General features: G+C 36.7%; 1 protein-coding gene across 1 annotated transcript; it reads left to right on the top strand.

Annotated features, from left to right (window-relative positions):
* Positions 1-443: 443 nt before the first annotated feature.
* Positions 444-13319, top strand: LOC129238569 (uncharacterized). Its single transcript, XM_054873644.1, has 2 exons — positions 444-939; positions 13138-13319. The coding sequence occupies exons 1-2, from the start codon at positions 444-446 to the stop codon at positions 13317-13319; spliced, it is 678 nt and encodes a 225-aa protein (XP_054729619.1).
* The last annotated feature ends 2680 nt before the right edge of the window (positions 13320-15999 follow it).

Here is a 15999-nt window from a genome sequence, read left to right as displayed (position 1 = left end):
AGGATATAAAATAAATTATAAAAGGCAGGAAATTCTTTAAAAGTTGCCTTTTGAACATACAGAGCGAGCGAGGCGCGCGAGCAAAGAATAGAAACAGTCATAAAAGAGCATAAATTAAATAACAAAGCCACTTAGCTAAGATTTTCAGCTGCACTGTGTTTATTGCTTGAAAGCCCGTTTCGACATAACGGAAGTGGCAACATAAAGGAAGTATAAAATTGTCGACAAAAAGCGGACTAGAAAGGGGAATAGAGTATATGCAAAAGCAAACAATAGAGCTCCAACAAAAAACAAAAGGAACAAAAAAGGCGGGCAAAAAATAGAACGGTAATAAAGCACGAAAAATAATTAACGAAAAAAAAAATCAAGAAAAACGCTACGCGCCCGAACAAAAGCAACATTTGAGTGTATTCACAACTAAGTGTGCACCCATTTTTGTAACAATGCGCATAATTTCGCGTAGCATACGTTGTGGCGCGCAAGCATATGCTGCTGCGAACGCTGCACACACAACCAACTACCAGACCACTAGAACCAGCACCACCATCACTACCACCACCGATAACGCTATCAAATCCGCCGTTAGGAAACAGACACCGACTCAGGCCACTAAAACAATTGCAAACCCAGAATTGCATAGCCGACGACGCGCTACAGCGCCACAATTGTCCGCTGACTCGTCGTCTTTAGCTGCCGCACATTTGGCTTGCACTTCGGTGCTGCCGTCAACTCCAGCGACTTCAGCTATTCCATCTACATCTACATCTACAGCTGCATCGTCATCGTCATCGTCGTCGTCGTTTACGTCGTCCTCTTCATCTCAACGCTCCTACAGTGCATTCAGAATGAATTGCCCTATTTTAATTGTAATTAGCCTTGGTTGTATCCTGCATGCCAGTTTGCTGTGGCACGGCGTAAATGCAGCAATTTCAAATCGAGGTAAGTGCCAAAGTCTATTTGCTACCATGTGAATGTGCTTGTGAATTTCTAATGTGAAATGGAAACGGGGAAAAAATAAAAATTTTAATGAAGCAATTTCCTTGATACGCACTTTTTGTTTGCTTCAAATGCGAGAGAAAGGCTAGCAGAAGCCACTCTGTGCACTTTTCGCGCATACCATATTGTTATATGCCATCAATACCCTAAAAATATGCAATCAATTTGAGATAGCTTATAGGTGGTTAGGTGCGTGGTAATGCATTTGAGTTCCTCAAACCATAAATTTGCTCAATGTAAATTCTTTTAAGTTATTTTAGAGCAACCTATTTTTTTTTTTTTCGATAAGAATCTAAACTGCTGATAGCAGCGTTTGTCGCATATTGCAAAATTTGGACTAATTGTTTACTTTTATTTAATATTTTTTTTTAACTTTACACAAACATAGTAGCTAAAAGTTCCAAAATTTGAAAAATTACAAAAATGTTTATGAAAAATCAAAAATTTATTTATTTTTTTTTTAAGAAAATATGGTAGTTTAAAGTTACAAAATTTATGCAAAATTAAAAAAAATGCAAAAAAAAATATATATCAAAATTTAGAAACTTATTTTTTTTTTGTTTTTTATTTTTAAAGAAAATATAGTAGCTTAAAGTTTCCCTTTGGTTGGGCACCTATTGCGGCGCGTCCCAGGTGGTGGATAGGGTACGCCACAGTTATCTTCTGTGGTTAAGTAGGTCATAGCCTTGGTAAAAGCCTACTCGCGAACCAGCCTAGTTCTCGTCAACCAACAACTATGGTAGGGGGAACAACATGCTGTGCAGTGTTACTGCACGCGTGCCGTAACTGCCATAATTGCTGGTAGTGACCCATATCCACTTCGGTGGAAGGCGAGAAGCCACTCGTATTAGTAGGTCTTGTCTCTGCTAATAAGAATGGAACAAACATGGACTCACGGGGAGAAGGCCACTTCCTTATATCAAAGGCTACCAATCCAAGGTGGAACAGCACACGCCGAGGGATGCATGGCTTAGGGTGAGCTAAGTCGCTAGTATGCGGGCTCTGGGGCACCTGTCGCACCCCAGTTTCAATTCGACTTACCACGGCATAGGGCTCTGGCGTGGCGAACCCCATTATTTCCCTATCTAAATCCCAGGTCACGACTGCTGACACGTCAGCTGAGTGACCGCACCGCAAAATTATGTACAAAACAATAAACAAAAAACAAACAACACAACAAACTCCTTCCCGACGTGGAAGACCTCTTGGCTCCACCAAACTTATGACGGGGTCAAAAACCACCCCTTCGGTGGCTAAAGTGCTCACTAAGAGTAAGACCGTCAAGGAGACACCACCGCACTCCCTTGTGGCTTCTACTTCCTCCAAAACCGACTCGGTTGCGGAGAACCAAATGATCACCAAATCTGTTTTGCCAGAAACTGGGAAAACAAGTCGGACAGAAGTCTCCAGAAAACCCATCCCTCCTCATCTCCGTCGATACAGAGATCGAAGACGTGCCACTTTCCTTATGGAAAAGTTCGGCAAAACCCCTGAGGAGGAGCTGTCCGACCAACAAAAGTCAACTCTCGATTGGGCTCGAGAACACTTCAGAAGTAAGCAGACTACGCAAGATTCTTGCATCAAACCCAGTCTCTCCCAGTTTTATCATGACTCAAGATGGAACTTGAACTACTTCAACTGACCACACTCTTAGAATACTTCTAGAATCTCACTTTCCAGGCTGTGTTGCCAACTTACCTGCACTTCCCAGCACTCTTCAGAGTAATTATGGGAACAGATCAGATCTTATCAGCTCTAATAGCATCCCTACAGCGATACTAAGTTTTAAAAACTTTAAATCACCAGGTCCTGACAACATCATTCCAGCAGAACTTCAAGAAGGACTGGAAATTCTACTGCCTTGGTTAACAAGGATCTTTAACAAGTGTTTAAATCTCTCTTACCTTCCGACAATTTGGAAGAATCGAAGGTAGTGTTCATTCCGAAAACGGGGAAGCCTTCACACTGCAAACCAAACGACTTCAGGCCCATTAGCCTAACCTCTTTTTGCTTAAAGGCTTTTGAAAAAGTCTTAGATGAGCAAATCAAAACCCAACTTGATACTAAGTTGATCTCTGAGGCACAACATGCCTACACTAAAGGGAAATCGACTGAAACAGCACTTCATTCACTGGTGCTACCAGTGGAAACTTCCCTTCACAATAAGGAGTACTCTCTTGTCGCATTTATGGACATAGAAGGTGCTTTTAATAATATTGAACCCAACGCTATTCTGTCTGAAATTGCCAAATTGGGTATTAATTACTCCATCCGAAAGATGATCGAACAAATGCTCCAAAATAGAATAATCACTTCAGAGCTTGGGTTAAGCCGCATGAGAATGTACGCCGTCAAAGGCACTCCTCAAGGCGGAGTACTTTCACCCCTTCTCTGGAATCTCGCTGTAAACAGTTTGCTTCGAAATTTCGAAAAAGCAGGCTGCAGGTTGTAGCCTATGCAGATGATATTGCTCTCTGCGTGTCAGGCAAACACCTGAATACCCTCACTGAGCTCATGCAACGCTCAATCAATATTCTGTCAAAATGGTGCACCGAATGCGGACTAAATGCGAATCCAGCAAAGACCGATCTTGTTCTCTTCAATAGGAAACAACAATCTCCTCCACTGCAAACAATAACCTTAAAAGGGGAATCATTACTCCTACCTGATTCAGCTAAATATCTAGGAGTTATTCTAGATAGGAAGTTGAGTTGGAAATTGAACATCGAAAACAGATGTAAAAAAGCTTTCATAGCTCTTTATACTTGTAAGAAAGCTATAGGCAAAACCTGGGGTTTTTCACCTCGGATCATTTATTGGATATATACCTCGATCATCAAACCGATACTCTTCTACGGTGTGGTTGTATGGTGGACAGCACTCGAAAAACGGTGTAGAGTAGCCACAATTGATCGAGTTCAAAGAACAGCCTGCCTCCTGATAACAGGATGCTTAAGTACAACACCTACTAAGGCTCTAAATACGTTGCTGCACTTGTTCTCTATCGATCTAGCTGGCAAAGGGATTGCAGCGAAAGCAGCGACACGCATGAATGCTATATCGAAATGGAATAAGTATCTTGGCCATTCGGCCATACTGAACAGGAACACTGTTATCTCTTCCGACATAGACTATCATGTAAGTCTTCCATCACCACCCTTGCTATTCTCCTGTTCACTCCCAACCAGGGAAGAATGGAAGACAAATCTTACCGAAATCGATGGCCCTCTGATTATATGTATATACAGATGGTTCAAAACAAGACGGTAAAGTGGGATTTGGAATCTTTTCCAATTCCCCTCACATCAATCTATCATTTAGATTACCCGACTACTGTAGCGTATTCCAAGCGGAAGTATGCGCTATCTGGTATGCTGCGAAAACTCTCTTAGAAAATAGAATATCACTAGAGGATATCCGCTTTTTCACCGACAGTCAAGCGGCCGTTCGAGCACTCAGCTCCTCTTATACCCACTCAGATGTGGTTCGATCCTGTCTCTTATCTCTTAACGAGATAAGTGTTCAGAATTCTGTCCAAGTTATCTGGATACCGGGTCACAGTGGATTCGAAGGTAACTGCAAAGCTGATGAGCTCACAAGAGCTGGAGCTGCGCAATCAAATGTTAGTAACTTACCCACAATCCACATTCCGCTCTCAACATGTAAATTGCTCATTGATCGAGAATTTCACAGCATTGCTGATCGGAGGTGGCGAGTGGAAACTACTTGCGTTACGACCAGACAAATCTGGCCATCCTACAATCTGAAACAGACAAAAACCCTTATAAGTCTTTCGAAACACGAACTAAGGCATATAATATCTCTTATCACCAGCCACTGCCTTTTGGGCACTCACGCACGTCGGCTCGGGGTTCCTCAAAACGACCTGTGCAGATACTGCGAGGACGAAGATGAGGAAGTATCGAGCAGACATTTGCTGTGCAGTTGTCCCGGTCTAGCCAGAAGTCGACTCGCTCTTCTAGGCTCTCCAACAATTGACAATCTTTCAGTACTCTCGGACCTGAGAATCGAATCTCTCATCAAATTCTCGAAACGAATTAATATCTTTGACCAAAATCTATAATAAAAATCTCGATTAGGTGGGGAAATCATACAATATAATGAGCTCTAGGGCAACACAACGGACCCAACTTGTGGTCTATGTGGCACTCCAACCAGCTTAAAGTTTCAAAATTAAAAAAAAATAAAAACATGTTTATCAAAATTTAATTTGAAAAATTACATAAATGTTTATGAAAGTTAAAGACTTTATTTGTTTTATTTTTAAAGAAAATATAGTATTTTAAAGTTTCAAAATTTGTACAAAATTAAAACAAAATTCTTAAAATGTTTATCAAAATTTTATTTGGAAAATTTTAAAACTTTTTATGAAAATTAAAAACTTTATTGTTTTTTATTCTTAAAGAGAGTATAGTAACTTTAATTTTTAAAATTAAAAAAACGAGAAAATGTTAAATAATAAAAAATTACAAAAATGGTTATGAAAATTTAAAACTTCATTTTATTTTATTTTTTTGTTTTAAAGAAAATATAGTAACTCAAAGCTTCAAAATTTCTGTAAATTAAAAAAAAGAAGTTAAAAAATATTCATCAAAAATTAAAACTTTATTAAATTTTGTTTTGCAAAAATATTGTAGCTTAAAATTTCAAAATTTATGCAAAATTTAAAAACAAAAATCAGAAAACGTTTAACAAAATTTAATTTGAAAAATTACAAAATGTTTACGAAAATTTAAACTTTTATTTAATTTTTTTTTATTTTTTACAAAAATATTGTAGCTTAAAATTTTAAAATTTTTGCAAACTTAAAAAACAAAAATCAGAAAATGTTTAACAAAATTTAATTTAAAAAATTACAAAAATGTTTATGAAAACTTAAAATTTTACAATATTAAATTTTTATTTTTATTTTTTACAAAAATATAGTAACTTGAAGTTTCAAAACTTGTGGAAAATCAAAAAAAAATATCATAAAATATTTACCGAAATTTAAAATGAATTTTGTTTTTTTTACAAGAGTTTCAGAAAAGGTTTCGAACTTTGTGCAAAATTTAAAAGGATTCAGAAAAATTTCATCAAAAGTTTACAATTTTTAATCAGAATTTTTAGAAAAATTTCATGTACGCGTTTTATAGCCAATGAGATTTAATGCGAAATTTGAAGTAGCCCGCGTAAATTTTTGACAGCTTCATTTTGTACTGTCATTTTCTCCATTTATAAGCAAATGGGGCCTCGTTGGTCTAGTGAAAGTGCACTAGCCTGTCATCCCAGAGGTTGGGGGTTCGAATCCCAAGTAAAGCACGGTCCTCGCATTTTCAAAATTTATCTTCTTTCCCTGTTTCTAAAGAAAAGAAAAAAACATGTTATTCCTCAACTCCAAAAACTTATCCTTTCAATCGTTACTCCCGCACAATAGTCAGCGCATTATTTGCATTGCAAAAACAAAGAAAAACACACAGTAACACACTGCAACAGTGGCGCCAGCAAGAGCAAGCGGGCAGCCGCGGTAATAGCACAGCCGCGCCCCATTAGCGAAGACTTCAACCATCTTTGCAATCCTTCTGCCAGAAAAGTGTGACACACAGATGGGCCTGCAAGCAGTAAGAAGGCGTTGTTCCTAAGCAACGATAGGTGGGCATTCCCACTACTTAGGACTGAAAGCGGCAGGCTAATCTCCTACCCTGTCTGAAATGAAAAAAAAATACAATTTGTCAAAAACAAAAATTTAAAAAAATAATGCGAGCCTTGAGCTACTTGAAACTGGCATTTTACAATACTTACTTACTTATTTAATTGGCCGTAGCAACCCGTTACCGAGTTATAGCCTGGCGAATAATATCTCACCAGGTATCTCTGTTTTCTGCACATCTTCTTCTCCGGAGCAGTTCCTCCCATAAGGACGACATGACCCGTTCACCTCATACAGCTCGTAGTCCATTCGAATGCAGTAACCGTCTTCTATGGCATTAGGGCCAAAAATCTTGCTAAGTACTTTCCTCTTGAAAACACCGAGAACGACTGCATCTGAATATTTGACTGTCCAAGCTACATCGCCATAGAAAAAGACCGGGATGGTGAGTGTCTTGTAGAGTGTTGTTTTCGTTCGTCGAGAGAGGGCTTTGCTACTCAATTGCACACTTAGCCCAAAGTTGGAAAGAGTTATCCGTCGCTTGATTTCAAGGCTGACGTCGGCTAATACTACTGCAACTTTTCCGATATCTCCTATACTTTGAAACCACCTATAAACAATAATTGGACGCAGGTACTAGTTGTGTCTTCGGACATAAATGCGGTAGAATCAGCCGAGGTGGAGGATTATTACAGTATTAGTGGGAGGGTGACGGTACCTCTGAGATGGTTCTGACATCCCACCTGCGTCCAAAAAAAAAAACAAAAAGGTTGACATCGTCGTTGCTGGTAATAGCGGAACCAAGATAAATGAAGTCTGTGATCACAACGATTTTACAGTTATTATCTTCAACCTGTAGCTCAAGGACGCCGGGACTCTCTGCAGAATGCAGCATATACTTTGTTTTGCCCTCATTTACCGCCGGACTCCGTTAGCCGTAAAAGCGGATGCGACATCCCGTTTTGTATGATAGATGATGTCGATGTCAGCATACGTAAGGAGCTTAACAATTTTATAAAAAAAGTTCCGTTTCGTTCTACCTCCGCTCTGAGAACCATACCCTCCAGAGACCTTGCCTGAAACCTCAAACGGTATCAAAAGGTTCGGAGCGGTCTTTTCCTATCTTGGCACAGCTTTGAGTGCTGTTCAACGTCATTCTTCACAGCCGTATCACGTTAGCGGGGATATCGAACTCAGACATTATGCGATATAGTTGATTGTAATTCGGGCCATCAAATACTGCCTTGTAGTAGACGTAACAACTTGATTCTCATGGGCTCTTTCCACGATCTGCCGCAGTGTGAATATTTGGTCGACGGTAGATCGACCAGGTCTGCAAACGGCCCAATAGGGATTGGATGTTAGGTTTCAGTTCATCGCATAGCAGGCAGGATAGAATTTGATATGTAATAGCGATAAGGCTGATCCCTCGATAGTTGGCGCAATTCGTGAAGTCACCTCTCTTTAGGATAGAACAAAAGGACGATGGTTCTCTGTGTAGAGGTCCACGCAAATGGGGAAAGTCTCTGAGCGCTATTCACTTGGTAGTGCCCAAGACGATTCTTCTGCATACGGTTCAGGCAGTTCGCTACTTCGCTCAAGTATCCTCTAGGCAGCTTCCGAACATCCGTTTGAGAGCAAGCTAATGTGAGAAAGCGAAACAGGCCAGGATATCTGGCTGAGCGGTGGGTTTGGGACCCGCCACATAAAAACACCTACTAATGAAAAGATGAGCAACTGCCTCGAAACTGGCACAATATTGTACCCAAATTGAATGGGCTATGAAATTGCATACCCAGAATCTCTCTACAAATTCTGATTAAAAAGTTTGAAATTTTCTGGACAATTTAAAAAGTTTGTACAAGGTATTAAACAATGTTTTCCGTTGTAGTACGAAATCTGTTTTTATAAAAAATGAAATAAAAAAAGATTTTACTCAAAACTTTAAAATATGCACACAGGTATACATACAAACTTTTTTTTTAAATAAAAAAATTGTAATTAAATCAATTTATACTCAGAACCTTAAATTATATTGCGTGGCTATTTTTCTGCACACAGGTGTACATACCAACCTTTTTCATTAAAGAAAAAAAATTAAATAAAAATAAACTAGTTCTCTTAACCTTAAAATATGTTGCGTTGCTATTCTTTTGCACACAGGTGTACATACAATACAAACTTTTTTTTTAAATAAAAAAAATTGAATTAAAAAAATTTATACTCAAAACCTTAAATTATATTGCGTGGCTATTTTTCTGCGCACAGGTGTGTATACAAACCATTTTTTTAAATAAAAAAAATTAAATAAAAATTAATTAATTCTCAGAACCTTAAAATATGCTGCGCTACTATTTTTCTCCACACAGGTGTACATACCAACCATTTTTTTAAGGAAAAAGCAAATTAAATTAAGGAAATGTATACTCAAAACTTAAAAACTTGTTGCGTTGCTATTTTTCTGCACACAGATGTATATACAAACTTTGTTTTTAAATAAAAAGGAAACTAAATTAACAAAATTTATATTCAAAAGCTTTAAATACGTCGCGTTGCGTTTTTTCTGCACACTGGTGTACATACCAACCTTTTTTTAAATAAAAAGAAAATTAAATTAACAAAATTTATATTCAAAACCTTAAAACATGTCGCAGTGATATTTTTCTGCACACAAGTGTACATACCAACCTTGTTTTTTAATAAAATAAAATTTAATAAAAATAAATTAATTCTTAGAACCTTAAATATGTTGCGTTGCTATTTTTCTGCACACAGGTGTACACACAAACCTGCACATAAAATAAAATCACGTTTGCCCAGCCACACTTTTTGCGCATATGCTTTTACACGCACATAATAAAATCGGGAAGCTGAGTAAAGTCGAGTAAAAATCGCTTTTTAACGTTGCCATAAGAGTCTTCATTTAGAAAACCGCAAAACAAAGGAAGACAGAATGCAGAGAAATGAAAGAAAGCGAAAAAACGCTTAAATGAAAATGTTGAAAAAAGTGAGTGAAATACTTTCGCTTAGTATAATCCGCTACCTTGCCATTATTTTGCGCGCATACGTGAAAAGGTAACCGCACAAATACGTGCATGTACACCTACTTACACATACACACACATAGTATACATGTATATATATACATATATTGTCCAAATCCTTTGCGTGCAAGTATCTCCACCGGTTTATTTATATTCCGCGTTTCCCTTCGCGCAGCTGTCAACTGAAATTTTTCTTTGTTTCACAATTTAAGCATTTTTTCATAATTCTATAAAATTTTCAGCGTCACTTTCTCTCCGTGCCAGTTCTATTTTCCATATTTTGTTGTTTATTTGTAAACGCGCAAATCCTAGTCGGAAAAATTCCCCTACGTAGGTTGCGTAAGGCTAATGCCGTGTATGGCAGATCTGTTCCTGCAGGAAAGCGGGAATTCGCTAAGGATACCACAAACAGGGTTATTCAATAAGAGCGCAAGTTTCTTTTTTTATAAGCAAAACACAGCAAAATTTATCGAAATTATTTCTTTCTTATTTTGTGGGGCTTATTAGTCTAAGGCTGTCTGAAAAAAACGAAAATTATCATATCAAAAACTTCTAACAAATCAACCTTTATAGAGTTGAGCATCGCATTCGCCTTGTTCGTACATCTTATAGCCGCTTAGAACTACTCCACTGCTGAGTACATACAGCGCAAAAACCGTAAACCATTCAGCGATTGAAATCCTTCTGAATTATTTCGGAAGGCAGCTTAAGTAGTAAAAGACGCACAGTAGTGACCACTTTTTATAAGTAAGTTTTCTGTCTGTAAAGCGTGACATACAAACATATGGTTCTCAGAGTGGTCTTATATTCTTTACACTTAAACATTAAAGCTCTTTCGAGAGATGTGAAAATATTTTTTTTAACGATATGGAAGAAAATTTGATGTCAAACATCCATTCTGTGAGTAATGGAGTAATCCAGAGCGCATTCAAAGCGGTTTAACGGATATTTTTTTACCGATGGGTCCAAGAATGAAATAGGTTCTAGAGCCAGATGGTATTTAAACGAGAGTAATAGGGCGGAATGACAACTGTTTTCCAAACGCAAATTTTTGCCATTCTCAAAGTAGCAGAATGAAAAACTTAGATGAGATGGAGCGGGAAACAGATTGGAGTTTTCAATGACAGTCAGTCTGCACTAAAGGTAACTGTTTTCCAAATGGGGATTTTTGCCATTCTGAAAGGGAAACGTATTCAAGTCTTTAGTGACTGCACTAAAGGCTCTGAAGAGCGCAAAACAAACTTCAAAGATTGTTGAAGAATTTAAGAAGAAGTTTAATCCTGTTGCAAGACAGAATAAGCTCGTACTTATGTGGGTTCCAGGACACTGTTGGTTGAATGGAATGAAATTGTCAATGAATCGGCCAACTGTGGATGAGCAGTTCCCCCACTGGGGCGAGAGTCAATAATCGGAATCAATTCTGCAGGACTCATGAAGTGGATCAGCGATTAAAAAAAGTCCTCTGAAAATATAAAGCAAAAATAAAGCTAAAATCGCGTAAAGGGTTTTCGCGCCAATCAAGAAGAAAATAAAAGTTTGCTCAAAGTCTAAGAATTTGATTATTTTCGGGCCAATAGTTTCTATGAAAATTTAAAAAGGGTAAATGTTTTTCGTCTGGCGACCGCCGTAGCCGAATGGGTTGGTGCGAGACTAATCCGAATCTCGGTGAAAGCACCAAAATTAAGAAAAACATTTTTCTAAAAGCGGTCGCCCCTCGGCAGGCAATAGCAAATTTCCGAGTGTATATCTGCCATGAAAAGTTCCTCATAAAAATATCTGCCGTTCGGAGTCGGCTTGAAACTGTAGGTCCATCCATTTGTGGAACAACATCAAGACGCACACCACAAATAGGAGGAGGAGCTCGGCCAAACACCCAAAAAGGGTGTACGCGTCAATTATATATATACTATTATATATTATTATATATAAAGGTTTTTCGCCATTTCTGACGCAAAGAGCATATAAAAGCAAAAAAACAAAAAAGATTTTGTCATGCAACGAAAAATATTGAGGGATAAAGCAAGAACGGTATCAGATATTTTTTTGGTTATTTTTAATACCAGCCTTTTTATTTTGAAAACAAAAGAAAATTGAAAATTGTTGGGCAGCGTATTGAAAAATATTGAAAATTAATTTTTTTTAAATAAACATATTTTTATATTGCTATTTTTTATGACGTTTCACACTAAGAAAGAGGCAAATTTTGACGCTAAAAAAAATTAAATGGTAAAAATATTTCTATAAATTTGTTTGACCCTTAAAAAAATTAGTGGCAAAAACTATTTAGTAGCGGTAAAAAAATTTTGTGATAAAAAATAATGCTATCTGATATTATTTTTTAGTTCTTTTATTATAAACCTTGTTATTTTGAAAAACAAAAAATGATTTTCTTGTGCAGTGTATTGAAAAATATTTTTATATTGTTCTGTCGTTTTATCCTAAAAAATTTAGAAGTAAATTATTAATGGCATTTGATATTATTCCTTGGTCTTTTTTATTATGAGCCTTTTTTATTTTGAAAACAAACAAAAAATTATTTTGTTGCACAGTGTAATGAAACAATATTGTTATTTTTTATGCCGTTTCATCCATAGAAGAGAAAAATTTAGTGGTAAAAAATAATTACGGTGAAAGAATTTTTTTGGTAAAAAAATAACGGTATCTGATATTATTTTTTAGTCCTTTTATTATGAGCCTTGTTATTTTGAAAAACAAAAAAAATTATTTTGTTGTGCAGTGTAATGAAAAAATATTTTTGTTTTTTATGACTTTTTATCCTTAGAAAGGGAACAATGTTGAGGCCCAAAAAAATTGAGTTGTAAAAAAATAACGGTATTTGATTTTATTTCTTGATCCTTTTTATTAGAAGCCTTGTTATTTAAAAAAAATTGTTTTTGTTGTGCAGTATAATGAAAGAATATTGGAATTTCTTATGCCGTTTCATCCTTAGAAAGAGAAAAACTTTGACACCAAACAAAATTTTGTGGCAAAAAATAATAACAGTAAAAAAAAATTAATGACGCAAAAAGTAACTGTATTTGGTTTCAATTCTTCGTCCTTTTTATTATAAGCCTTGTTATTTGAAAAACAAAAAAATAAATACAAAATTTGTTGAACAGTGTAATACTACTAAAAATATATCCAGGTGCTTGTACTTCCAAAGTAGTCAATGCCTTCATAGAAATTAAGTTTTGCTATATTAAAATTATAAACTCTGGTAATGGCACTTGGGTCCAAAAGCATTCTAAGCCATCGTTTACGCAAAACAAAAATAATAAAGTATCACTGCTGCTAGCTTTTGATTTGCCAATAACGCGATTTCTTATAAGTAACCACAACATTTTCCGCATATTGCGGAATGAATGAATTTTTCCTACCTCAGCTTGCCTAATTGCATAGTTTCTCTCAGTGCACTTGAGCTCCGAAATTTCTCTAAACCCACTTAAGCTGCTCTAAGGCCACAGCACAGCAGCAACCGCGAACTGCAAATGGCAACAATTAAGTGGGTAATAGTAACTCAGCGCGCTATCGCAATCAACCACCAGCTGGCGCAGTTCAGTACCAGTATCAGTGCCACCAGCAAGCCGGCAGCAGCTGCACCTGCACTTATACTTACTTATACCTGGTGATAGCTATGTGCAAGTGCATATGGAAGTGTATACGTATAAGTAAGTTGCAAAGAGCTGCGACTGGTTGCCACAGATTGTCAGACGGCTGCGAAACGCTACTTCTATGCAGTTAGGGTGTTGCGTTGCTGTTGGTCAAACGATGTGGTTGCAACTAAGATGTGCTTGGTGGAGCTACAAACTACACACATGCATATATATGTATATATGTATTTATGTATATGTATATATATATATGCCTGTATATATGCATGTGTGTTTAAGCCAGGAAATAGCTGCTGCTTTGCAAAGTAAGTACCCCTTTTGAAATTCCAGTTAAATGTCGAAAAAAAAGTATCTCTTGTCTGTACTCGCTGGAAATGAGCTGAAATACCGCCACATCTTGCATTGCTGCCTCTTCTCCTCGCTTACTTAAGCGCTTTTAACTGAAACTAAAAGTTTTTTGCATTTGCTTTTATGCTCTGTACCGCTATATTCTGCGTGTGGTCGTTTGTAATACGGGTAGTCTACTTTGCTGTGCGTTGCAGATTTACATTCTCACATTAAAGGGAAAGCTTGCGTGCGCATGCGCAGATTCCTTAATTCCTGTGGCACGAACTCGCTTCCGTCCTGTGGTTCCTCTTTTGCATTACGTGCATTATTTTGCTATTTGCTTTTTTTATATTTTTTCGTTTTTTTTTTCTTTTTTGTTATTTACTCACTTTGTATTCTTAATCATTTTTTCTAAGCCACACTGTGCATGGAATCAGAGTGTTAAACTACGTGCGGTCGCTGTTGTTTAACTTCTAACTTGACACAAATACGCACAAAGGCGCGTACACACGTACACACCTACACAGTGGAGCGCAAAAACCAAGAGGAGTTAGTATTAAAACAACTACAACGTACACTAAACAATTAAAAAGTAGCTTGAGCTGTAAAACGTGGGAAATACTTAAATTCTTGCAAAAACCTACGTGCGTTGCTTCGTTGGTTGTATGAGGCGTAGCTGTGTTCTTCTACTCTCTTTACTGCCTTTAGTTTTTATGGTTATTTGCGTGAATTTGCTTGAGTGTTGGAAATTTTGCGTTGATCTATTTTACATTGCAAGTTGTGTTTAATTTTATTATGTTTTCAAATTTTTTTATTTAATTTTTTTCTTTAATTTTTATTATATTTTAATTTTCTCTATCTCTCTTTAGTTTTTTAATTTGATTATATTTTTCATGTTTCCTTCACACTTTATTTAGTTGCGCACTTTTGGTAGTCATAGAAAATAAATTACGTATACGCCCTGCGCGTCTCGAGTACGAGTAGATTATTACATACATGCATAGCTATAGCACTTACTCTTCAGCCTTGTGGGTAATTTCTAGGTTTTACTGAGAACAAGAAATTAATTTGTATTCATGCAGTATTAAACAATCTTTTATGATTAAAACCCGTTCGAAATCCGTAAGATTTTATAAAATCATCTCAATCCTCTAAAAACATTTAATGATAAGACAAAAACCGTTTTCTTAATGAAAACAATTTTAACCCAAATCACAATGGAATAAAAATGCATTCAGACATATGAAAATGAAAAAAAAAATAAAACTTGATAATGATTCGTCTCCTGCTTTCAGCAAAATTTCTTTGAAACTCTTTCCTCCATCCTAAGTATTTAAAACCCGATTCTACGACGCCGCCTTAGCCGAATGGGTTGGTGCATGACTACCATTCGGAATTCAAAGAGAGAGTGGTCTGGGTGAAACACCAAAATTTAGAAAAAGTTTTTCTAATAGCGGTCTCTCCTCGGAAGGTAATGGGAAACCTTCGAGTGCTTTAAATAGCAAAAGCAACATCAAGACTCTCACACAAGGAGCTCGGCCAAATATCCGAAAAGGGTGTACGCGCCAATTATATATATATATATATATATAATATATAAGTCAACTTTTACTAATCTAGCTGTTTTTTCCACATTTTTACACGTCGGCTTTCAATAACAGGCTTCAAATTGATGAAGGGCATATGGATTTTTCAAAGGCTTTCTATAAAGTCTGCCACTCAACCTTAATATCCACACTAATAAGTTTTGGGTTTCTCTCTCTTCTCCTTAAGTGGATAAAGTCGTAGCTTTTCAATCGTAAATTGGTAGTCCTTGTTGATAACGTATCTTCTTATTAGTTCACTTACTCTTCCTGTGTCCCTCAGGGCAGAATTTTGGGCACTTTGTTCTCTGTAATGTTCATTTGTTTTTAGTAATGGCACATCTGAATGTTTCCATTTCTGTGAGTTTCTTTTAAAAACTGTAAACTTTTATTAAGGCAGTTTGTCCTATGCAATCTTAAATTAGATCTCAACAACGTCAAGGCATGGGGTGTTAAGAATCTAGGGTCAGCTGGGGTAATGTACAAATTTTCTGAATGCCACTAACAGCTAATAGAAGTATTTCATTCATGCAGAAGTTTTGGAAAGTCACCGAAAACGAATGTTTCATTACCCTGCTTCATTCTGTGTGTTTCTTCTGTTTTTGAGTTGCACTTATGCGGCCTCAAAATGCCTGTTAATAATTACTCCGAACGTAGTTCATATTTACCTCGAGATTCACCTAACGCTAATGGTGTCAGAAAATCTTGACTTAAACAAAAACCGACAAAATTATTGATTAACTCCAGTAATGAAGATCAAACGTAAGTGTTCGCAAGTACTAGGATAA

The sequence above is a fragment of the Anastrepha obliqua genome, chromosome 1 (genome assembly GCF_027943255.1).
Source record: "Anastrepha obliqua isolate idAnaObli1 chromosome 1, idAnaObli1_1.0, whole genome shotgun sequence".
Taxonomy (NCBI): Eukaryota; Metazoa; Arthropoda; class Insecta; order Diptera; family Tephritidae; genus Anastrepha; species Anastrepha obliqua.
Note: the sequence above shows the minus strand (reverse complement) of the source record. Positions and strands in the feature narration are given on the sequence as shown.